Raw genomic sequence first — 24,507 nt, 5'->3', positions numbered from 1 at the left:
GATCGGCAGGCTGCTCCTCGCCTGTGGCCAGATGCCGCACTCTACGCCATTGTTAAATACTAATAGTGAACCTTAAAAGATGTACTCTTGCGAGACAACAGGTGGCCACTGCAACCTCCAGCTCTGATTGGTGGAAAGGCCACAGGCGCCCAGTGGCCCGGAGAAAGGGCCTCCACTTCTGCGTTTCAAGAACCTGCTCAATGGGGTGTTGTCCTGATAATATCTCAGCTCACTGCCAATTTGTGCAACCCGCTGGGCCATTAGGGAGCGCCGCTGGGTTGTCAACGTTAAATGGAGACTCGGGAGAGGAGACCAAAGCTTTTTCAGGAGGGGGGGGGGGGATTGGAGTCAACCCAGCGACAACGTAAGCAGTTGTTCCTTTCCTGAATACACACCGCTCTCTCACGCAGTCTCCAAACACCCGACTCTGCTAAGAGAAGAGCAAATACACAAACTTTCGCCTAATTGAAGTTTATTTTTCCTACTTGGTTCCAGAACGATAATATTGGGCAAAGGTACATACGCAAGGTGTCACCAAGCCAGGGTGCCTATTTTGGAGAACAGACGAAATGAAGAGAAAGTCCTGTGATGCTTGTCTGAAAAACTTCAGGCCGTGGGCCAGCAAAGTGTGATCAGGGACGAAAGTGTGAGTGAGTGTCAGCTAAAATATTTGTAAATTTCTCCCTTCCTGTTAAAGTAGTTACCAGACAACCATATTGGGGAGGGGGGCAAATCTCACAGCCTCTCCTTAACGTTCTCATCTGGTAGCAAATCCCTTCCCTTCGCCAAGGCTGAGGGCCAAACTGTCAGACGAACCCAAAGCAAGGGTGGGGGTGGGGGGAAAGATGTAGCTTAAAGAAAGAGAAAGAAATCAAGAAGGGGGTGGGTGAGTGCACTGTGAAGAAGTTAATCACCCAGAACCTTTTAGGAAAATAGGGACATTTTCTCTCAGAGAGCGGTGAGTGATCCGCCTAGATCCAGTTACGCAAATGCCTTTCGAATACAAACAAGAGCAACGAAAATACGAAGAGAAGCGACATGAGGCTTAACCCGGGGAGCTTCAAGTCTGCCTACCTGTGAAAGGTCAGGCCCCCATACCCCTCCTGGAAAACACCACAGGTGTACACGGGGCTCCCAGCTCCCGGCTCTTCGGAGGCAATCGTGCAGATTACCTGCTGGGTTAGGTGCCTCCAAGAAGGGGACACTCGTGGGGGAAGGCGGAGTGGGGTAGAGGGATCGGGGGACCCACGAGGAAGGAATGGGGACGAGGAGTGGAACCCGAGGGAAAGAGGAGTGGTGGGAAGGGAGCGGACGGCGCGTGGATGCTGCTGGCAGGGGCTGGGGGCCCAGGGCAGCGGGGGTCCGAAAGGGGGCGGGGGTCCACACCGGGCATGGGACTGGCCGAAGCGGCCGAGGGAAGGAGGGGAGCGAGGAGCGCTCCGAGGCAGCGGGGACAAAGAGGACCGGAGAGGGAAGGGGGGCGCGGTGGGAAGAAGAGGGGCCCCGGAGAGGGGGAGGCCGCGGCGCGGGCGACGGGGCGGTCGAGGGCTGCGCGAGGCGCGGGGTGAGCCGCGAGGGGCCGCGCGGGGCAGGGGCCGGCGGGGCGGGGTCCGCGCGCCCGGAGGCGGTCCGGGCCGAGAGCGCACCGGCGGGGCGGGCGGCGCGCCAGCTGCCCGCGGTGGGAGGGGCGGAGCGGCGGCGGCGCGGGGAGGGGACCGGCGGCGGAGGGAGGCAGGAGGGGGAGAAGGAGGGGAGGGGCCGGGCCCCTTGTCTCCGCGGCTCCTCTCCTCAGTCCGCCCGGGGAGGAGGAGGAGGAGCGGGGCCAGCCGCCGCCGCCGCCGTCGTCGTCCCAGCCTCGCCCCGCGCACCTGAACTCGCCGCGCCGCCCCGGGCCCCCGCGCCGCGCCCCGCGCCCCGGGCGCCCGGCCGGTGCGCAGCGCTGCCTTGGTGCCCCGGCGGGGCGCGTCCCCCGGGCCGCCTCCCGCTCTCCCGCGGCTCGCGTGGCCGCGCCTTTGTGTGCGGCGGCCGCGGCTCCCGGGCTCCTCTGGCTCCCGGTCGCGGCGCCCCTCCGGCCCAAGTCCCGCGCGCCGCCTCCCGGACAACCCCGGCCGGGCGCCCCCGACGGTGGATCTAGCGGCTTCGAGGAGGCGGGCACCGGTCCCGGCGAGCACCAGTCCCGGCCCCCGGCCCCGGGCCCGGCTCCGGCATGGATGTGAGATTCTACCCCGCGGCGGCCGGGGACCCCGCCGGCCTGGACTTCGCGCAGTGCCTGGGGTACTACGGCTACAGCAAGGTGACCGGGCCGGGCCGGGGCCGGGGGGCGGCGGGTCGGGGGCCACCTCCCCATCCCGGGCGCGCCCCGCGCTCCAGATCTCCGCCTGCTGCACTTTTCTCTCCCCTCTCCGCTCCTTTCCCTTTGCGCCTTCGTTTCTGTCCAACTCTCCCGCTCTACTCTTTCTGCCCCCTTCCCACCCCCCTTTTTGTCCCTCAGCCGGCGCTCCCCTCTCCCCTCCGCCTCTCCTCCCACTGTCTCTCTCCCCCCCCCCCCCGGCCGACTCTCTTTGGCTGCCCCACAGAAGGGAAGAGCAGCCCAACAACTGCAAGGGGGAACTCGCTTGTGATTCTTTGTTGTTGTTATTAGTAAACACGATCGCAGTCCCCCTGAGTTTGGGGGGGAAGGGGGCAACGCAGGAGTCCCCCATCTCGTGGTCTGATGACTTCGCCGCCCCCCTCCCAGCCCATCTCACCTCCCCCACGCCCCCGAGAGCTGAACCCAGGGCCGCTTAGCGAAGGAAAGGAACTAACTTTTGAGCGTGCCCTGGATGGGGGAAGAGGGGAGCCGCGAAGTGGTGGGACCCCCGCAGGTGGCCTTTGCTGCCCTCTCGCTAGGGCGCTCTGGACCATGCAGTGGAGGTGCCCGCCCCTCCCTGGTTAGCACAAGTGGCTTCTTATCTTTCATTTTTGGGGGAGGGGTAAGTTTGGCATTTCGGGGAGATCAGGGTTGGAGACCTCCACACCACGCCCTGGGTCACCCCACCTCCTTCACCTCCCCCTGTTCCAACTTCGAGGACCCAGCGTTTCAGGTGGCCAAAGGTGGATCTCAGAAGGGCAGCTGGCCGCAGCTCGGAGCGGCGAGTCGGTGCGAGAACCGCGGCCCTTGGGCCAGCGCAGCGCGGACTCCTGTTCTCTATCCTTTCCTGAAGCCCCCAAGGCCAAGCTTTAGAGGAAACAGCACCCCGAGGGCGATATTCAGAGCAAGAGCTGTGCTCTGGATGGCCTGTGCCTTTTGAATGTGGTTTTTCTTTCTCCTTCCCCCCTGCTCCTCCCTCCTCCCCTCCTTTTTCTTTCAAATCGCAGTTTATGATTGCTTGGATAACAGAGGAGGAAATAAGGAGCCTGCAGAAAGAAAGGTGCTATACAAAACTAATGAATACATAGCAGGAAGAGGAGGATTTGTATCTAAGCGTGAGGAACAGTTTGCTGTGCCCCGTGGCTGATGGAGGCTCGTGTTCCTTTCTGTTTGTTTATACTCCGTTCCCAACTCCAGTGCTGAAGTTTGTGAAACACCATTAGGGTCTCTCTTTCTCACCCCTCTCCCCTGTGTCATCATCACCCGGCTCTGCGCCTGGCACGGAGGGGCCTCCCAACAAGTATAGAAGGAAGGGATATCATTCAGTGTGTTTTAACCCTTTGGTGATGGTGGGCGTTCACGCTCTCAAAATTCCTAGAGTGATACATTTAGCATTGAAAGAGAAGCAAGAAAAGGCCTATCCCTGTAGCCAGAGTTAAGGTTTAGTTTCGGCCCTCTGATTTTGGATTTACTCAAGTTATTAAATGCTTTAAAAAGTCTCCCATGTATGCTCAGTTAGGGACTTAGGCAGCCTAATTATGTATGTAGTGTTTCTGAGAATCCACCTAATTGTTCCAGTGGGGTATTATTTATCTCCTTACAACTTAGCCTTGTGTATTCAAGCCTTGTATAGCTGGGCATGCTCTTATTTTTGGAAGCCATTACCTTGCCTAATGTAACTACTTCTTTCTCTGATTTAAGATCAGCAACACTCGAATGACACCAAAATAGAAACCTTTTGTACTAATCCAGTCACTGCAATGCGTGGCAAATCTCTCTGTTCACTAGGATCCCAAGGGTACTTCAAGGGACCAGAGGAAATTGTGGGTGTTTTGTGTGTGTCTCTTTTTATTTTTTGAGAAAGGCTATTTCGAGTCAATTTAAACTCAGAACATTTACTTCTGAGAGCGTCTAGATGGCTTAAAAACAGACAATATTTATTGAGATGCTTGTTCAATTTCAGGAGTGAGGAGGCAAGTTGGATTGCTGTCATATTTTCCTAATGCAGCGATTCGCCTGAAATAACTCGGTTTCTTAGTTATTCAGCAATCTGTCGTCTTAAGTGCTCTGTGTACCCAACTTATGAAAGTTAGTGCTTAATATTGGTAGAAATCAGATTGTACTTATTTTAAGGGATGTTCGCATTTCATTCCTTGCAGATAAAAATACAATAATCTTTCAACTGAGCCACGATACTGTATTTTCCTACTCTTAATCTCAGAAGTGAAAAACCCAACCTTACTCCCCGTAATTTTTCCTTATGGGGAGAATGCAGTAGAAGAAGTAGTATTAACTTCACGGGTATAAAACAGCAAGTGCTAGTTAAAGGTTTATAGCATTTCATTTCATAGCTAACTTGTGTGTCTGAAGTGACGTTATTCAATATAGATTTATATTGAAAATGTAAAAACCAGCGTACGAAGACATGCATGTGTCTTATTTGAAAACACCTGTAATCATTAATCTTTTAAGACTTAACTTTTGATCATGTGCGTTATCTTTCCGGATGGGAAGTGATGGCTTTCAAAGAAAGTCTGTTTCTGCCCTTTCTTGTTTTAACGACCATCTGGGAAACTTTAGAAGAAATACAGAACCCTCCGCTCCAGGCTTAACAAGGGAAAAGTTAGCGCTTATCGTTAAATTTATTTACAAACCGTGAATAATAGGGTTTCATTCATTTCTCTCTTTAACAAATGACCCGAGTCCTTTGTATAACTTATATGCATGTGTATTATCTTCACATTCTGTGAGTATATGGATCCTTTTTAAATGTCAGCGCTCATGAAAGTGTGTACTCTGTCTATGGAGAATGGATGAAAGAGTTTTGAGGGTTCAAAAGTCATTGCAAGTAGGAGAATAACTTCAAATAAAATATAGCCAGGATCATTAAAATCAGTTAATAATTCATGAACCAGCCACTGATGTATAAACTTAAAGTCATCTCTATTTCCTCAGGGCTAATTTCCATTTTAATTTCAAGTGGAAAATCTACTGTTTGAACATTTCTTTTTCTGATGCAGCTAACAAATTAAACTAACACCTGTATCTTTTTTTAAAAAAAAGCCTTATGTTATTCAAGTGAATTAGTGACCCATTGTCTATATATCTGGAACTTTTCTTTCCCTGGGTTCAATTTGTCTTCACCAGTAAGAAGATAATATGCAACATATCAATCGGCATGTAGTGGTCAGAAGTCTGCCCTCCTCACCCGCCCGCCAAATACACTGTTACATTTAATGTAGGTGTAGTAAGCAAGGTAAAATCACGCATTGGGTTAATAATGAGTTTGGACTAAACTCTAGTTACTAGCTTTTCTGCATACTCTTAGGGCTTCCCCACCCCCTTTCAAAATATGGCTGTTGACTTCTTACCCTATGTAGAATAGTCCTATGCTGTTGTAACTCCATCTGTCCCAAACATTGCTTTCTAATTATTATATGTGTTATTGATCACTCTGCTTAATTAAGATGTTCTGATGTGAGCACTTTCCCTCCACCTCATGGGCCTCTACCTTGGCTAGCTTGAAGAATAAGAGGACCTGAAGGGTGGTTTGTCATTGGTCTGTCTTATTGGAGACCACGGTTCAAGTTGAGAACATATTGAGAGGGGAGGGGGATTTGATTGAAACTCTCCTTTAGTTGATATCTTGCACTAGCATGAGAACTCATGATTTTTTCTAGGGTCCGGAGTATGGGGGTGTTGAATTTTGAGAGCAGATTGAGAGATTTCCATGTCAGGTGTTTAACCAAGATGTGGAAACCACATTGTGAAAGAAATAAAAGGTTTTTCTAGGGACCTTAGAGCAAGGGTCATAAACTCTGTCTGTGGGGACAGCCAGTTAACCTTCATGAAGCTAGAGGTTGTGGTCAAGTGGAGAACGTGCCCCATTTAAAGGGGGAGCCTTGCTCAGCATTAGTAGATTGTTGCCATGCAAACATTTGACCCAGTATCTCTACATTCTGCAATTCTTTTTTTTCAAGAAAATGATAATCTGGGTTTTTATGGGAAATATCCTGAATTTTAAGTATTGGCTGCAAATTAACAAATACTTGAAATCGTTATGTGGGACCCTCAAAGCATGCCTGTGTACTGCTCCTTTGCAACTTTTGTCTTAACAAACTCATGCAGATGAGGATTCAAAAATCATTTTTAAATAAATCATTTCTAGTTTACGTTCAACTATGTGGGCAGTTCTACTACAGTGTTCGACTATGTGGCTAATTCAGTTGAGTGAGTGGAGGAGGTATAATTTAACCACTTTCAGTGTAGTTCTAATCTAATAATTTGGATTCTATCATTCATTAGTTTTATGGTCTCAAGCCAATGGAATAGTCATTCTAGGTCAGGAGTTGGCAAACTGCAGCCCACAGGTCATGGTCTGCAAGTTAAGGTTGGTTTTTAAACTGTTGAAAGAATTCGAAAGAAGAATAATATTTCGTGACTGTGAAAACTACATGAAATTGACTTTTGTGTCCATAAATAAACATTTATTGGAACACAGCCCCACTCATTTGTTTACATCTTGTCTGGGGCTACTTTCATGCCACAGTGGTGGAATTGAGTCATTGTGACAGAGACTGCATGGCTTGCAAAGCCTAAAACATTTATTATTTATAGAAAAAGGTTGCCAACCCCTGTTCTAGATAATCAGTCCACTGATGGTACCGTGATCTTCCTTTGTTCCAGGCCAAGGCAGTAGAAAGAAAATCAAGATGGCCTAACTGGAAAGATGACTATCTCAGAGAATGTTTCTGGAAATGCTTCTAGAACAGTGAGGTCTCAGCCCTGGCTTCAGCCATGGTTGGGTAGGAGGAGGCTTGTAGAAGATACTCAAGCTCAGCCTTACCCCAGACTTGTTCAGTAAGAATCTCTGGGGATGGGATCCAGGCAGCAGTGTGTTTAAAAGCTCCCCAGGTGATTCCAACATGCAGCTATGGTTGGAAACTTTGTTTTAGGCTGAGGATCCTGAAGTGAGCAACGTCCAGGGGCAGTAAAACTGGGTACAAAGTTTGTGATTGCTATAAAGAAGACAAGACCTAGGACAGAATGGTTGGTTCCTGGTTGGCACTCAGGGCCTTTTGAGGCCCTTGGCAATTCCTAAGCCCTATTGATCTGGGCTCCCCTCCACATCCTGCATTTAATATAATATGACATGGTACCATATCTGAGTTGATGTTGATTAGGTGGCTTATGTTTGTATTTTGTAGGCATTTAATTGAGCATCTATTAGTTTTAATTTTGTAGCGTGTGTGTGTGCGTGCACGCACGCTTCTGTGCTGTGTGGCCAATTACTTTTTTCTACATTTTAAACATTTCTGTAGGCTCCTGAGAAGCTTATAGCTCTAGGTGTCCCGTCTATGGTGACTAATGGATAAAGCAGTCCTGCTGACACAAACTTGAGGTCCAGAAACTCGCCATTTTGCCACGTCAGCCAGTGGAATATTGATGAGAACCCTGTGCTCAGTGAAGCCTAATATACAGTTAGCCAAAGAATGTTAATTTTAGTCATTTCAGGTGAAGTCAGTGGTTGTACGTGGCCACAGCATTCAAAGTATGTGTGGTTATTTCAAGAACTATCTACTCTAGGTCACAAACTGTCAGGGGGACACTGAATCTACTTGAGGACTTGTTTTGTTTACTTTGCACCAGTATTTAAAAAAATAAATTTGTTGTCTGTTTCTAAAAATCTTTGCATATAAATCTGGATTTCCAGTTTTTCTTTCATCATAAATACTGGACCTGTACCCTTGTGTGGCATCATCTGCCAGTTGCCCTGATTCAGATGGCTATGTCCTCCACGGTTCACCGTGGTCCTCTCCACTCCCTCTTCCTCATACTTAGCCCTCTGTATACCTCTCAGGTCCCAGGAGGCTTCGAGTTTGAAAACTTTGATTAGAAAGAGATGAAATTAAGGAAACATCAAATGATGCTCAGACCTAGTGAAATGAGGTCACTGTCATCGGAGAAATACAGACCCAGTGTTCCTTGCGGTATGTAGGATAGTGGATGAAATGGAAAAGAATAATTTGTGATCATATTATAGAGCCGTGCTCCTCAAACTTTAGCATACACGAGTAATACCCAGAGTGCTTTTTGTAACACAGACCATTGGACTTTACCTCTAGAGTTTCTGAATCATAGGTCTGGGGTGGGGCTCTCAGGTGAGGATGTCACGCTGTGAGTAGCATGGCACAGAGGGCCTTCAGTGGTAAGGGAAGTAGTTTGTTCTTTGTAAGTTTATCAGCTAGAATGCTTTGGGCTGCAGGTAACAGAAGGAACAACAAACAGTGCATAAACCCTAAGGACATTTGTTTACTAGTCAGTCTTTAGGTAGGCCATTTCAGGCTGTTTTGGATGGTTCAATCATGTCTTCAAGGACCCCCTTTACTTTTCTCTTTATTCTGCCATCCTTGGAATTTCAACATTCTCCTCATGGTCACAGGTTGGCTGCTGTAGCTCTAGGCGTCACATCCTCACACGATAGCATGCGAAATGAGAAGCAGGGTAGTGGTGTGGGTGGCAGTGGTAGTAAAGGAGCACTTTCTCTTTCTACACATCTCTTATTAAGAAAGAATAGCTTTCTTGGAAACAGTTCCACTAGACTCTTTCGTCTTACTGTTCAGAAATGGATCACATGCCCACCCTAGGCCAGTCATTGGCAAAGAAGAAGGGGATTGCTGTGATCAGCGTAGACCAATCCCATGTCATCCCCTGGGGCTGGACACTTGTCACCTGAGCATAATTGATGTTACGCTCTGTTAGCAAGGAAGGAGGCTGTTGGAAGGACACCCGTGTCTGCTGCTGAGCACGTTTGAAGAATTTTGAGTGGGCTAACATGTGGTAGGGGTTGAATTTTGTGAAGATGAATCTGACTTTTTGACTAGATTAGCGTGGGGCCCGACAGGAGGTGGCGGACGGGGGGGACCAGGGAGGACGCCACTAGCCAGTCGAGATAAAGGTGCGAGAAGGATTTGAACTAAGGAGATGTGAATATGGATGTGAAGGAGAGGAGGGCACTGAACAGAGCATCTCTGTAGCTTAAGAAGGAGAAAGAGGAGGTGGAGACGACTCAGGGTGTTTGAACTGGGGACCTGAATGAATGTTAGGACTTCGAACAGAAGCAGAGAGGCCAGAGGAGAAGCTGGGGTTGAAGGAAAGATAACGCTGATATGGGATATTTGGGTGGAACATTCCCACAGAGATGTCAAGTAGGTGCCCTGGAACCTACCCGTGCCTTGGAACTCAGAGAGAGAGCTCAGAGTTGGAGAACCAAAGTCGGAGGCTTCCTGTAAGTGATAAAGCGCTGGAAACAGAAGTGACTTCTCTAAGAGTAAGGAGACGGGGTGGCAAGGACGCATCCTTGGTCTTGAGGGTTGGCTGGTGCGGTGTTTGGTAATCCAACTTCCCAGTTAGGGAGGCAGTATTTTAGGACGTAACACGTGAAACTCAGAAAATTTGGAAATCTTACTGTACCATGACAAGGATGGTATAAAAAAGGAGTGTGTGTGTGTGTGTGTGTGTGTATGTGTGTGTGTGTGAGATGATATATCTTTTCTATCTTAACAGTTATTTGGAAAGAAACATTATTAAATGGCTATCATCAAGTGGGAATAATGCAAAATTTGCAATACCATACTTTACAACCACGTCAGCCATTTATGAATTAAAACATTTCATGTGTTTCTCTTTGTGTAAGAGATGCAACTTCAAACTGGATTTTGTGACATGTTCATGATGTCATAAGTATCTTGGGGAATCTGTTTTGAGTGTGGTTAATAAGGAAGGACAGGATTTCTGCTAAGTATGCTTATAAATTCAGTGTATTTTAAAGGTGGATTCAGCACTCTTTAAAAAAACCCTATTAAAATAAAAGGAGTAGAGGCTTTTATTCAAGGTCTACATGAGCTTCTAACAGGTTTTATCTTCTCTCTTTGTAGTAGGTCATTTTATTTTCTTTGTTTCCTAGGTTTGTATCCTAATCCCTTCCTTTGGGAGGCCATGTTCTTTTAGATATGTTCCACTTGTTCCACTCTGGTGTAAAACACATTAGCCATTGGAAAATGGCCCTTCTTGTATGACTAAGATTCTATCTTTAATCTTAATTTAATTTTACTTTGTTTATAAAAGAATACTTGTCATGTCTTGATAATCCGTAAGTTAAAGAAATTGGCCAATATCAAGAAGTGTTTGGATTTCACTCTAAATACATATTTGAATGATATAGATTCGTTCTTTTGGAGGAGATAGATTTTAAGGTGGGCCCTTCTATTCCATATCTTGCGAGTTTAATGTGGCCTTTTCTACGTTGACTATAAATTGTTTATATAGAAGAATTATATTAAATATTGTAATGGAAGTGAGTTTTCAACATATTTTAAATTGATGTAGTGTAACTACTATATTGTGAGATTTTTCCAGCAATTTCTACAGCTAATTTGTAATGAGCAGGGGATTTTGGTGTGCTGCAGAATAACAAAATTTTTCCACTTTCTTTTAAAAATCTTCTAGGTATAGGAAGGAGAAGTCTCAAATGCTGACCTGGCTAGAACACTTTTATGAAATATGTATGTTTGGTTGGAAGTTGGTTTTTCTCGAAAAAAGGATGAGTTAAATTTAGAACTATTGAGTACTCATAAAGCGTACTAGTAGATCTGTTTTGCTACTCCTTTATGCCTGTCTCCAGGGAGAAACTCAACTCATTATTTGGCTTACTCAAAAAATTCTAACAGTGTTTAATGGAGAAGTGGTTAAACTGTTGTATAAGTAAAAATTCTTTGGACTCCAAGGGGGGAAAAGTCCTCAAACTGAGTTAAATAGAAAAGGGGTTGTAAGTTTTGCTTCAGGCATAGCTGGATCCAGGTGTTACAAAGGGATGCCGTCAAGACTCCTTTATATTAGTTCTGTTTTCATCTGTTTGGCTTCTTTCTCAGTCAGGTTATCCTTGGGTGGTGGGAAGATGTTCAGTAGCAGCTCCAAGTCACACCTGCACGGCTCAGCTTCCCCAAGAAGGGGAGATTCTCTTCCCTGCTTGTTTCTGTACCTCCTCTGCACTGAGTCTCATTGGACAGACTTGGGTCACGTGCCCAGGCCCAACATCACATACCCATCTCAGGATCAGGGGCGCATACTGGCAGCCCCACGGAAACCACATAGGCCAAGAGTCGGGAGCAATGGATCCTCAGAGGGAGAACAAAACGCTGATGTCACAGCAAAGGAGAGTGGGCATGAGGTAGTAAAAAAAAAAAAAAAAGTCCATTTAGACTGCTAAATGAAGTGAAGCTTGACGATTTTGACGATTTTTGAGGATTTGAGTTGTCCATATTTCTTATTCTTTGTGGAAACCAGAAATAGCCTGTGCTGATTTAATGCACATGTCATCATTGTTATTTACCAAGCATTTATTAGGAATGCACTTCCTGTGAGGGGCTGAGATTAGATGTGGTCTGCCTTCAGGAGACCTCTAGTTTGGTAGGAGAGCAGGTGTGCATATGTGAGTGTTCATGAAGTTCGTGTGCGTGTGTGTGTGTGTGAATGTATGTACATAGGGAGATGTTCTAGGCAGAAGCCAATGGTTGGTTTGGTGAAAGTGTTCCAGAAATGGTCCAGGAAGGGGAAACTTCAATGCAGGCAAAGAAAGGGCTGTTAGTTAGGGTTCACCTGCAAGTAACAGAAAAAAAACTTGAGGGAATTCCCTGGTGGTCCAGTGGTTAGAGCTCCGCACTCTCACTGCCGAGGGCCCGGGTTCCATCCCTGGTTGGGGAACTAAAATCCCACAAGCTGTGCAGTGAGGCCAAATAAAAGCAAAACAAACCAAAAAAAACCCAAACAAACAGAAACACCCCCCCAAACCACTTGAGCAGCAGTGGCTTAAATGAGATAGATTTTCTCTTGTCCCTAATGAAGACCAGAGGTAAGTAGTACTGGGCTGTTAGGCGGGCTTCATAGACATCTGGGACCCAAGCTGTCTGTAACTTTCATGTGGCCCTTGTCCTTATGGTCCAAGGTAGAGTGCCGGTCATCATCATGGTCCAACCGGCAGGAAGGAAATGTGGTCAAGAGAAGTCTCCAGAGGCTGCCACAGGACACTTGCTTATTTCTCACTGGCCAGAACTGAGACACACGGCCACACCTGTGACTGCCAGGTTGTGGCTGGCCACGTGCCCAGGGAACACTCAGTTACTGCAGAAGCAGGGGTGAGTGCCTATGAGTGAGTGATGGGTGAGGTCCAAGGAACCCTTTCGGGTACCTCAAAGTTGGAGATTCTGTGTACAAACTGTAATATTGTATTTTCCTAAACTTCATTCAATATTTTAGGTTTTATTTGCTCCTTGGAGGGTCCTCTTTTGGTGAAAGAGATACACTGTTCTATCTTTTCAATCCTTCCTTCAGCTTTGGGGTTTTATTTTGGGCATGCTTAAAATACCCAACGTTTGATCTGCGTCTTTGTAGGAACTGCAAATCCGATGTCCTAATATTAATTGATTACCTATATTTTAGGCCCAAATTTCTCTTCTTTTCAAAATACCTCTTGAATTTTTACACCGCCATTTCTCAAGTCCTAACTCTGGGTAATAGAGTTTCGCACACGAGTCAATCTTCAGTTGCGTTTTTTAAAACTAGATTGTTTTTCAACTGATGCGTTTCCTTTTTGATCAAACCCAGCTTACCTGTGACTCATCGTATCCACACATTCACCAAATCTTCTTCCCCAGAAACCTGCAGTTCTTTACGCCTTTTCTCCTCACTTAACCCTCTGGCCCCTTTCTTTTACCCTTGACCATGCAACCTCGACTGCAAAGACACGGCAGCTTCCTCAGCCCCCTCTCCTTTTGCTGTGTAGGCTGTGTCAGCCTTTGGTCAGCCTCATTTCTCAACTTTAGGGTAACTGAACACTGTGTCCGTTTTCCTTACTAAAAACGAAAGCTCTCTGAGTGTACTTGGGTCCTTCTGTTTATCTGTTTATTCTCTTGGACGTTCTCCAAACGGAGAGTCCAAGTCCTCTCCACTCTTTTTAAGTCACAGTCGGACCAGCTCTCCCCTCACTCTTAGGAGGGAACTCTCATCTTCCACTTCATAAGGAACGTTGATATTATCTGCTAGGGATTGCTCATGTGTCATCCTCACTCGTGTAGGAACCGCTTCTCTCTTTTATCCAGACCCAGAGGAGAGCAGTTTCTACTCTTTGGGAGAAATTCCCCCAACAGCGTCGTTCCCTTTCTGATTGTTGAATATTGGCTCTGCGGACAGCTCCCACCTTTCCCGTCTTAGTCCTTTTTCTACTTTCAAATGTGCCCAGATGTCCTCTGACCTCCACTATAGATTTTCCAATCTTCAGTTTGTTGAGGGACACCTCACTTCTCAGAGCTTTGGCTGTCTCCTCATTCTATCCACATTATAGTACATGTCATGGTTCTGTTTAAGTCACTTTTTTCCCTTACATAAATTAATGTGAAATGAAGACCATCACAAATGGAAAACCCTATCACTTCCCAGACATAGAAGAAAATCCTAAAGATAAATACCAGGGGAGTAAACAGTATTCTGGAGAGCTCACTGGAGACCTTGCTGGCCTCAGGCTCTGCTCTCTGTTGAAAAGGGGGATTTGCAAGTGTTAGGGAGGTGTGGAAGATGTGTTAGCACCAGACTGAGACTCTGGCTTTGATTTTATCTGGGGGCTTGAAAGGAGTTCAAAACAGAATGACTTTCTCAAGATGTAATTAAACATTCTTTCTTCCTTGTCTCTGGACCTCGCAGAGCAGTGCTTCTCAAACTGGGATATGCATGCAGGTCAGCTGGGGGTCAGGATAAAATGCAGATGAGCGGGTCTGGGTGGGCCGGAGGGTTGGTATCGCTAACCCATTCCCAGGTGATGTTGTTGCTGCTGGTCTGTCTATGCTGGTAGCTGTGAGTCCTAGAGAAAGGGCCATCCACATCAACTCTTTTATCTGACTCCACGGACCCCCTTTTTAACATCTCTCTGAACAATGGCGCAAACAAGAAATCTCTCCCTGGGGTTCCATGTCTTTCCCACTCAGGCCCACCTCAACACCCTGCAGTCTGCTTCTGTTCCTTCTTGCATTACTGACACTATCTTTTTCCTCTTCTCCTGTGAGCTCTGCCTTGCCCGATCAAACTTCATTCATTCATGCAAGAATGTGGAGTGCCTACTTAAGCTAGATCCTGCTCTAAGCCCTGGGGCTGTGCTTTTCTGATGACTATCCTTCTGTCTCCTGTGATCTCCCATGTCTCTGGTTCCCAAATATTGTATTGACACATTTGGGTACTCCTGCTCTGTTGTCTTGTCTGCGGCTTTCCCTCCTCTTCCCAGGCAGTGGGAATGTCCTCCCAAAGCTTGGCTTCTTGCTCTTTTGCCCCTGTATTATTTTCACTTTGTATGTGGATCTTGCTTTCTGCCTTTAGCTGTTCCCTCTCTGACGTTGTTTGTATCGGCTATCCATTGCTGTGTAACAAAGTAGACCTTGTGGCTTAAAACAAAAAACATGTTTTGCTTGTGATTCTGCAAGTCAGTAATTTAGTCTGGGCCCAGTGGGGCAGTTATTCTCATCTTGGCTGGATTCTCTAATGTGTTTGTGGGCAGTAGCAGGTTGGCTATGAGGCTTTGTTTCTGGAGATTGGCTGACTGTCCACTGGGGCCCCTTGCTTCTCCTGCACATACGTGTAGTCTCTCCCCTCCAGCATGCCAAGATGTACACAAGTGCCTGCATGGTAGTAGCATTCTGAGAAGTGCAGAGAGCCCTTGAGCTCAGGCTCAGAAATTCTGTTCCTTCTACCACGTTCTACTGCCTAAAGCCAGATTCAGGGGGAGAGTAGGTAGATTCCATTTCTTGAAAGGAGCTGCTGCAAAATCACATGACAAAGGGGCATGGATACAGGGAGGTGGAAGAACTGGGGCCTTTTTTGCAGTCTACCCCAAGGCCTCAAATCTTCATCTCTGGCTTGATCTACATTTCTCATCCCCTATATGGCAGCTCTCTATAGGTTATCGCCACTTCCCTGCCTGCCATCCATTTAAATCAAACATAAGCCATATGGCAACCTGCATCCCTCTGCCCCAGAGCTCCCCTTCAAGTTTTCACCACTTCTCTCAATGCCCTCGTCATTTTCAGATACAAAAAATTAATTGTGATTACTTGGCCCCTTTCATTCCCTTAAGGCAATAACTCTTCATGCCGTCTTCATTTTTCTTCTCATGACCTCTTTTGCATCTGTCTTCTTTCTTTCCACTGCCAGTGTCCTAGCCAAGGCCTCTGCCATAGCCACAAGCTCCTCACTGACTCTGTATTTTCTAAATTTCTCCCACCTGCAATCAAATCTGCACTCCACTTCGGTTTGATCCTCAGAAGGATATTAGTCTGAGCATCATTCTCCTTCTAAAAGCACTTCCAATGGCTCGTCTTCGTTTATACCAATGCTTTCTCAGACTTGCCACCTCCTTTTGGCCGTATCTACATACCACCAGTATTATTTATTAAAAATTTTTTTACATTGACTCACTTTTTAACTTATACAACTATTGCATAAGGGAAGCTTGTATTGCTGGCAACGTGTAAAAATTACCCATACAATAAATGCAAAACTATTAAAATTAAAAAATTTATATATCAATTAAATTAATCCAGTATGCATAATAGATGTGGGAGTATTGGCCTACAAGATAAATTGCTTTGTCCTCAACTTGACATTGAAGACCCTCCATATCCAGTATCAAAGTTAACCACATTAAGCAAAAACAAAATTCCTTAGAAAAAGATTGTTGAATTTTATTAAACATTAGAGTTCTGCTCAGGGTCATTTCAGTGGTTGTAGATCAACACCACAAAGTAGGATTGCCTGTCTTAATATTTTCGTGCATTGCTTAGACATATCAGTTGTTTTGAAAATATTAATTTGAAATAGCTCTTTTTGCTGGCCCTCAAAGCCCAGTTGTTCACAGTAAATAACTTTCTTGGTGGCATAATAGCCTTGCTCTGTCTGCATTAATAATGTTTCAAATACTGTTTCCAATTCTGGCTTTGGCTTAACAGGTTTTTTAACTGCCGGTGGGCTAAATTTTATACTACACATTCCCTTTTTTATGGCTTGTCTTAATCCTAGAGTCCTAGGAAACACTGTAGTTGTGATATATACCATTTTGATCATCTGAACATCTCTTCATGGTTACACACTTTGAAAACACCGGCCCTCGAGCAGGTGCAAGATGGCGGGTTGTAGCTGGCATCCATCCCGCTTCCCTACGATTCTTGAGCCTGTGTGTTTATTAGGGTGAAACTTGTGGAAGTCCAGGGCAGAAACCAAGTGAAGGAAAACCGAGTCAGGTTAAAGGAATTCTGATAGACTAATACGAAAAGTAAGAAGAGTGACAACAGAAGACAAGAAGAGTGACAATAGTTGAGAGTGATCGAGAAGATTCTTATCTAGAAAGAGAGACAAAAAACAGTGTCCAGATGTGGAGAGGAAAAAGAAACGGATATTTGTTTTAAAAAAGAGGCCAGTTCAACCCTAAGTTAACAGATAACTTTTGGACCATAGACAACACCTCATTGCTTGACTACTAAAATCTCCCAGCGTAGCATAACCCATATATGAGAATTTAACTTTCTGGGAAATTTTTTTCTGATGATGTTTGGCCATCATACTCGATGGTTGATGCAGAATTCTTGTCCTTTAGTTTCTTATCAGAAATGATGGTCCTTTCTTTGAAAAAAATTATTTATTTATTTATTTATTTTTGGCTCTGTTGGGTCTTTGTTGCTGCACGCGGGCTTTTCTCTAGTTGCATCGAGTAGGGGCTACTCTTCGTTGTGGTGTGCAGGCTTCTCATTCCGGTGGCTTCTCTTGTTGGGGAGCATGGGCTCTGGTCACACAGGCTTCAGTAGTTATGGTGCACAGGCTCAGTAGTTGTGGCTCCCGAGCTCTAGAGCTCAGGCTCAGTAGTTGTGGCACACAGACTTAGTTGCTGCGTGGCCTGTGGGATCTTCCCGGGCCAGGGATCGAACGCATGTCCCCTGCATTGGCAGGCAGATTCTTAACCACTGCGCCACCAGGGAAGTCCCTTAAGTCTGGTGCTCAGTCCCTATTAAAAACTGTTTTAAGAAATAATATATTTATGGAGAATGGCCTGAAAAAGATGCAGTGCATCCATTCATCCAGATAACCTAACTTAATGTGAGGCTTCTGCCAGCCTGAGAGCTGAATGCTTAGGACGACACCCTGTTGTACACCCTACTCCACAGTTGCCTTCACTGGGTCTCTCTCAGGTATTAATTGCACACTCCTAGGACTTTGCATTGAGCGGAATTATGAATAATAGTTTCACGAACATCCTTTTTTTGGGGTTCTGTTTAATTATAGTCCATTACATATTCATAGTGTCTTTTTTTTAGGATGACTTACCAGAGGATCTTTTTAGGTTACTGTATCAGGAAGAGCTGGAAAAAAAAATCACTTAGTTTTATCTAATGGGTATTATTAATCTTGTTATTTTCATTTCTTTGCATTGGCTGTCAAGAAGCTTGGAGTCCAGCATGAAACTTATTTAGTAACTATCCAGAAGAGTAGGATATGCATTCCTGAGTGCTAGTAATCTTGGCTTTATTATTTTCTTAATTTTTTTTGCCTTGATTCTTAGAAATATTACCTCTCTCTTTAGAATCAATTGTACTTTTAAAAGTCACCCAATTCTTTTGTGGAGAAAAGCAGCTTATGAATAAATACTTAAATACTTCTAAGTACAATGAGCATGTTTGCATAGTGTCAAGAATACTTTGAGTATCTTTCTACAAGAGAAATTTCCACTTAGGAAATTAAAGTCTACTGGTTGTGTCAATATTGTAAAAATAAAAAACAAACGTATCCCTTCCCCTTTTGGTCTTTTTATAAGGACGAGTATAACTCTCAATTTATAGCGCTTGCCAGAGTTCATCTCCTTTAGGATATTTCCCCCAGAGTTAGGGAATCTATTGAAATGATGAAAACAGGGAAATTGGGATAGTCCCTGAGCCTTCAAATCAGTGTTTGAGCTCTCTTATCATTCAAAAAGTACTAATTCCTAAATGTTCACATCCTGCCATCATTAGCATCTATCTTAATTGAGTAGATGTAGTTTTAATTTTACCTGAAGACTGCTAAGATTACCCCAGCATTGGGAGTCCGTTGGACCAGTTGTCAAGTGGAGACTGGTCCACACATGCATCCTAGGATCCACGAATTGGCTTCCTAGGGGCTGGAAAGCGTTTCTGCGCACACCCAGGGCATTTGATCTTTGAGAAAACCCTGCTGTCTTGGCTCGGGGAAGCCTTCCTGATGCCACGTGAGCCCTGCCCAAATTAAGAGAAGCAGTTAACCTCTCATAAAACCAGCCACCCTCTTAGATTGCTTTAAAGTGACTCATGGCAATGCAGATGTACTTTACCATTGTCTTGGGGCCACTGTTTTGTTTAATCAGCTTCCTGAAAAGTGGAAAACTTTATTTTGGTAACTTTGGAAAGCAGCCTGACTCATTCGTCCTTAGGTTGTTTATCTAAGGTTGGCCCAAGAGGTCTAATGGATTTTAATGACTCCAAATATCGAGCAGTTGGCAGGCTGGCAGGGTGTGAGGGCAGAGGCCAGGTTTGAGCCACTTTTCACCACGGATGGGCTCTGTGATCTCCAGCTTGCTCCTGAGCCTTTCAGTGTCCACATCTCTAAAATGGTGATTCTACTCTGCTGGGTGGTGGATAGACATTGGTGAACAAAACAGAGAAAATCCTGCCCCGTAGCACTAACATTTTAGAGGCTTATAAACCCAGCTGCTATGTGGGATCATTGTGTGCAATAAATAAGCTTACTTTGTAGAGAATAATGGTAGCATCTATAACGTAGCGTTGTTGTAAATATTGACTGTAACTCTCTATATACTAAGCACTTCATTAATATTACATATTATCATCGTTATTATTCTAGGTTATTATTTTTAGCCAAAGATCAGGTAAATTTCTTAAGATACGGATAGATTGTGGAACATAGACAGTGGGAAAAGAATCTTGCCCCAGAATATCCCGACATGAACAGAACTATTTGGAGGACTTTACACCTTAAACATTTATATGTGGACCCTCTGTTCTTTGCTTAATATATAACTAGGTCAGGGTTTCTCAACCTCAGCACTATTGATGTTTGGGGTCAGATAATTCTTTGTTTTGGGGCTTTTTGTGCATTTTTGGATGTTTAGCAGCAACCCTGGCCTCTACCCACTAGATGCCTGTAGCACCTCCAGTAAAACAACCAAAACCATCTCTAGACATTGCCGAATATCCTTTGGGGGGCAAAATCGCCCCTGGTAGGGAACCACTGAGCTAGAGGAATATTTTGGAAAACTTTCTGGTTTTGTCATTTAGAAAGTGCTAACTGGGATGAATTACTCCTTCGTTACAAAGGGCATTTATCTAAATATAGGGCAGTTATTTCTCTAGGGCCTGATGGAGCTAAAAGGAGGCTCCCTCACTGTGTGTGCCTTGGAATAGCTAAGAAGGCCAGTGTCCATTTTGAGGGAGTCACCAGGGAAGGAAGTCCCTGGACCAGGTAAAAGAATCAACACTTGTCTTGACCTCTGGCAACTGTTTTCTTTCTTTTTCCTTCTCTCTCTTTTGTTTGGGGATCTCTCTGGGTTAATAGAAATAACTTTTGAATTTTCAAAGCTGTGTGATACAGCAGGTTGAGAAGAGAAGATCTGTGTTCACTAGAGGGAATAATTGGAATAATTGTTCATGAACTTGGGACTTGGCTCAATTAGGGTTCACCTGTGTCTCTAGATACTTGAAGTAAGTCAGTCACAAAGCTTTTTGGAGTGAATTGTTAAAACACCACCGATGACTGGTTCTGTGCAGTGATTGCATGAAATAACAGATAGGATCTGGATGTCAGGGTGATTTCTGTTTCTCATCCCATTTCTTCTAACTTGGGGGGCACATTCAGGTTGATTATTTCATATATTTGGTCATTCCCAGTCTACTTGCTAGTTGTTGTTATTATTTTTTAGTCTTGAGCCACATGAACCCCAAACTCAGAAGTCTTTTCTTCATTCGTCCCTCAAATATTTTGCAGTGGCTACTCTCTATGGTATGGCGTGCATAGAAGCTTAAGAAATAGTGTTGGCCTTCTAAACTGTGAGCTCCTGAGAGGAGTGACCATGTCTGTCTTATTGGATGCTCTGTCCTCAGAACCCAGCACTGTGTCTGGTGTACAGAAAAATCTCCAGTCACAACTAGTTGGAAGGTTTTATGCTAATTGTCGGTATCCCTTTGCTTAAAGATTTTATAGGCTGATTACTTTACACATTCCTTGAACAACTGGCAGGATGTCTTAAGGAACCCATAGCAATGTGTTTAAAAGAACAAATTCCAAGAACATGTACTGTGGTGGTCCAGCGTTTCGCAAGCAATAAATCGCAAAGCCTACTTGGCTGATCCTTCCCAGAGCAGTTGTCACCATGACCCTCCCCTCTCTACCACGCTTGGAATTCCCAAAGGAAAGGGGGAGTGCTGCAGACAACAATGTCCCCTCTCTTGCCCTGATCAGGAGGGTTTTATTGTCAGGAAATCCCCCTTTTCAGGGACTTCATTGTCCGCATCCTCGAACCAGCCCTCTCTCAACCGCAGCTCCACCCCCATCCCCTACCAGCCAACGAGTTCAAGGCTTTATGGAAATGAAAAGTTGCTCTTCTTCACAAAAAAAAGATCGGGGGAGATAAAGTGATTAACACTTATTTTGTTCGGGAATCCATCCGAGCTACCATCCTTGAACACTCGTTTGGCTTGTTGGAAGGGTAATCTCTTTCAGAAACATTGGACAGAATTGACCAATTCATTATGTATGTAAGTCTGCTTAAGAATGTTTAATTCAGTGAGTCCTCATCGCTTGGCTTTGTAATCTCCTGCCTTGGCTATTCTGTTCTCTTTGAGTTTCTGCAACTCATTTCTCCCCTGATTATTGAATCTTTCCCTGGACATTCCAGGCTTGGTGGAATCTCAATGAATAGATTTATGGGGGAAGAAAAACTCCACACTCTTTTAGTTAGCTGTCGATGACTGGATTGTTCTGGGGTAATTAAACTTGGGCAGCTACAAATTTGAGAAAAGTACGAGAATACTTAAGCCAATGGGAATGTGGGAGAATGTCTTAGAGGCAGCAGTAGCTTATAAAAAGTAGCTACTTTGGCCAATATGGGTAGTTCCTGGAGAGCCAATCCTGGAAGCTCTAAATAAAAACAAATGAACGTTTAGTTCTTTATGGGCAGACCAAAATTTTTGCTATTTAAAGAGAGGCACAAATAATTCAGTTGTGGGTATCTTTCAATGGGATGTATCGTACATTTTTTCATTTTCTTTTCCTTTTGGATTTACCTGGCAGGTTTGTGTTATAAATTAATATAGTATTAATACTTATAACAAGGAAGGGAGGGAGTGGGGAAAATACAAAAATTTTGGGAAATGTTGGAAGGGTGTGTGTGTGTCTGTGTGCGTCTGTATGTCTGTGTGTGTGTGTGTGTGTGCGTGCACACGCATGTGTACTACACTCCATGGGACTCGGATGGACTTCCTAGTGGTGGAAAGCAGCAGAGGCGTGAGAAGAGGCCCTCCCTTTAGTTACTGCCTTTGTAACCTACCCAGTCCACTGTCACTGATCACAAAGAAGCAATGAAATACATTCATACATGCTTGGCAATAGCCACTGATTTGAAATTAATGTTGCCCCTCTAGGTGTAGCTGGTAAAGTTGCTGATGGCAGGCTGCATGCTTCTTAGCAAGCGGCCAGATGCCTGAAGTAGAATTTGATTTATTATTTTATTTTGTATGTGTTCTACTGTCTTAGTAATTTAGGTAGGTGCTCTGGACTCCAGATAAGTTTTTTTTTTTTTTTCCCATTTCCTTTCCAGTAGGAGGGCTTCAGGGAAAAGGGCAGAAGTAAAAGAGAAAACAACCCCACATACTTCTTCAAGTGGATCATTACATTTTTAACAAATACATAGATAGCCCTCCTCCTCCAGCCATCAACCTTTGGGTTCATCAGAAAGATTCTCCAGTCATTTTATTTACTCTAGCTGATTAGGTGCAGTGAGTTCAGCACATACAGTGGCAGTCAGGTCCTGCATATTTCTTTTTCAAAAGCCAACCCCCCAGACCTTGTTTTTTTCTCAAATATAACGCCTTTTAGACATTTGAAACCAGAATAGAACAAAGTAAAATTTTTCTTTTATAATGATCATTCCAGGTAAGGAAACTGTTTTGGGAATTTTACCTTAACAGAACTTCAGGGTGGGTATCCGGGGGGAGGACGCAGCATCACGCAAAGTCATAGAGCCATGATGAGGCAGAGGACGGGGGTTCTCATGGACACCCGGAGGGGAAGACAGAGGCTGGATTTCGAAAGGTCTCTCCCTGCACACTTCAGAGTTTGAGCTTTATCTTTCAGGCACTTTGCTTCAAGGGTTGTGCTTAGATTTCTGTTTTGGAGGGTGGGTGGACCTAGCATGAGGGTTGGCCTGGGGAGGGGAGGGTAACAGGGCAGCGGGGCGGGGTGTGTGTGTGGCTGTGTTCTTGTCACAAGACTTGGGTCCCTTTTAGCCTCTGTTGGAAGAGGTGGACCTGGGGGTGTTCATTTCCTTTATGTCTTGTTCAGAAATGCTGAAGTCTTCTGAAATCTCATTAAGAGATTTTGTCATCGTGAACACGTACCCGTGGTGATCTGACATCATTTGCATTTTACTGCCCCCTACGTGTAAAGTATAGTCATTTTAGGAAGAAGGAATCACAAACATCTAAAAAATTCATTAGAATTCATTTCTCAGATTCCACCTCTAATGTATCCTTTTCTTTCAGGTGATCAAATGTCATATCATAATTATTTTTAAAAACTGAAATAGACTACTTTTAGGGCCTATTGGATTCAGCAAGTTATTAAATTTCACATCTTCCAGGGTGTATTTTTTCTGATGCCATAGTTCAAGATAATGTTTTTTTAATACTACATGCAGAATTCCAGAGATTCATAATAGCTTATGACATCTTCATGTCCACAGTGACATTCCACTGGTCATATCCAACTGTGATAAACAGCTCCGTACTCTATAAAGACGACAGTCACTAAGTAAAACGCAGGAAGATGCAAACACTCCCTTGGTCTTATGAATAATGTTACAGATCCTGAATGTTAATTTTGAAGAAAACACATGCTTAAATTTAAAGTTTATGCCTTCAATTTGTAGTCCTTTTATTCTTCCAGGGGAAAAAAAATATCAAGCAGCTATACTTTAAATGAATTTAATGAACTGCAAAGACTGACATTTTCACTATAAAAGTCACACTTCATTTAATGAGTAGTTAAATATTGATGCTATATTAAAATACAGGCAGAATAAAAATGGCACAATGGATTTCAAAATAGGAATTCTGGGTTCTTTTATGTTGAAAATTTCATGAACGGGAAAAAACGTATCATTCATCAGAATGTCTTCATAAACACAAATATTCCTGTGCAAAAGCATATTAGCCTGCAGTCCATAAATCTCAGTAGATGAACTGAGGTAAGTCTTTCTTTTCACTGTCTGGTTCTACATCAATCTTTGTTGCCTGAGGACCACATGATGTTAAACGGGGTTCCTGTCTTTAACAGGAAAGATGCTGAAATTACAGGAGTTTCCTTGAACTGACTTACTTGGATATGAAGAAAAAACAACTGTTATATATTGATGACTATTCTAGAAAAATAATTGAGCTAGGTCCTATTACTCCTATTACTCCCCTGCTCAGAGCTCTCCAGTGGCCCTCTGACTCACTCAGACTAAAAGCCAAGGTCCACATAAAGGCCTAAACAATCTTAACTGGGTGGCCGCCGTGATCTCCTTGACCTCATCTCCTAGGTGAGGCTCACTGTGGTCCTGCCACAGTCTTAAACTCCAGGCACACTCCCATCTCAGGGCCTTTCACCCTGCCCCGAACCCCTTTTCGACAGATATTTTCATGTCTCCCTTCCTCATCTTCTTAAGGTTTTTTCTCAAATGTCCTTTACTCAGGGAACCCTTCTATGAACCCCCTTCCCTTTCCATGATATTCTCCATCCCCCTTCCCCTCTTTATTTTTCTCCACGCATCTGGTCTTATA

The 24,507-nt window shown here is 44.6% G+C and overlaps 1 protein-coding gene across 2 annotated transcripts in view; it reads left to right on the top strand.

Moving 5' to 3' along the window:
- Nucleotides 1–1,979: 1,979 nt before the first annotated feature.
- The window catches only part of TOX3 (TOX high mobility group box family member 3), a 107,246-nt gene continuing 84,718 nt past the window's right edge, over nt 1,980–24,507 (top strand). For both annotated transcript variants that reach the window (XM_036832173.1, XM_036832172.1), the window contains exon 1: nt 1,980–2,293. In XM_036832173.1, the coding sequence (XP_036688068.1) occupies nt 2,207–2,293 (87 nt within the window). In that variant the 5' untranslated portion in view covers nt 1,980–2,206. The remainder of the gene's footprint in view (nt 2,294–24,507) is intronic.

Source organism: Balaenoptera musculus, chromosome 19 (assembly GCF_009873245.2).
Source record: "Balaenoptera musculus isolate JJ_BM4_2016_0621 chromosome 19, mBalMus1.pri.v3, whole genome shotgun sequence".
Lineage (NCBI taxonomy): Eukaryota > Metazoa > Chordata > Mammalia > Artiodactyla > Balaenopteridae > Balaenoptera > Balaenoptera musculus.
The sequence above is the reverse complement of the archived record's forward strand: the minus strand, read 5'-3'. Positions and strand labels throughout refer to the sequence as shown.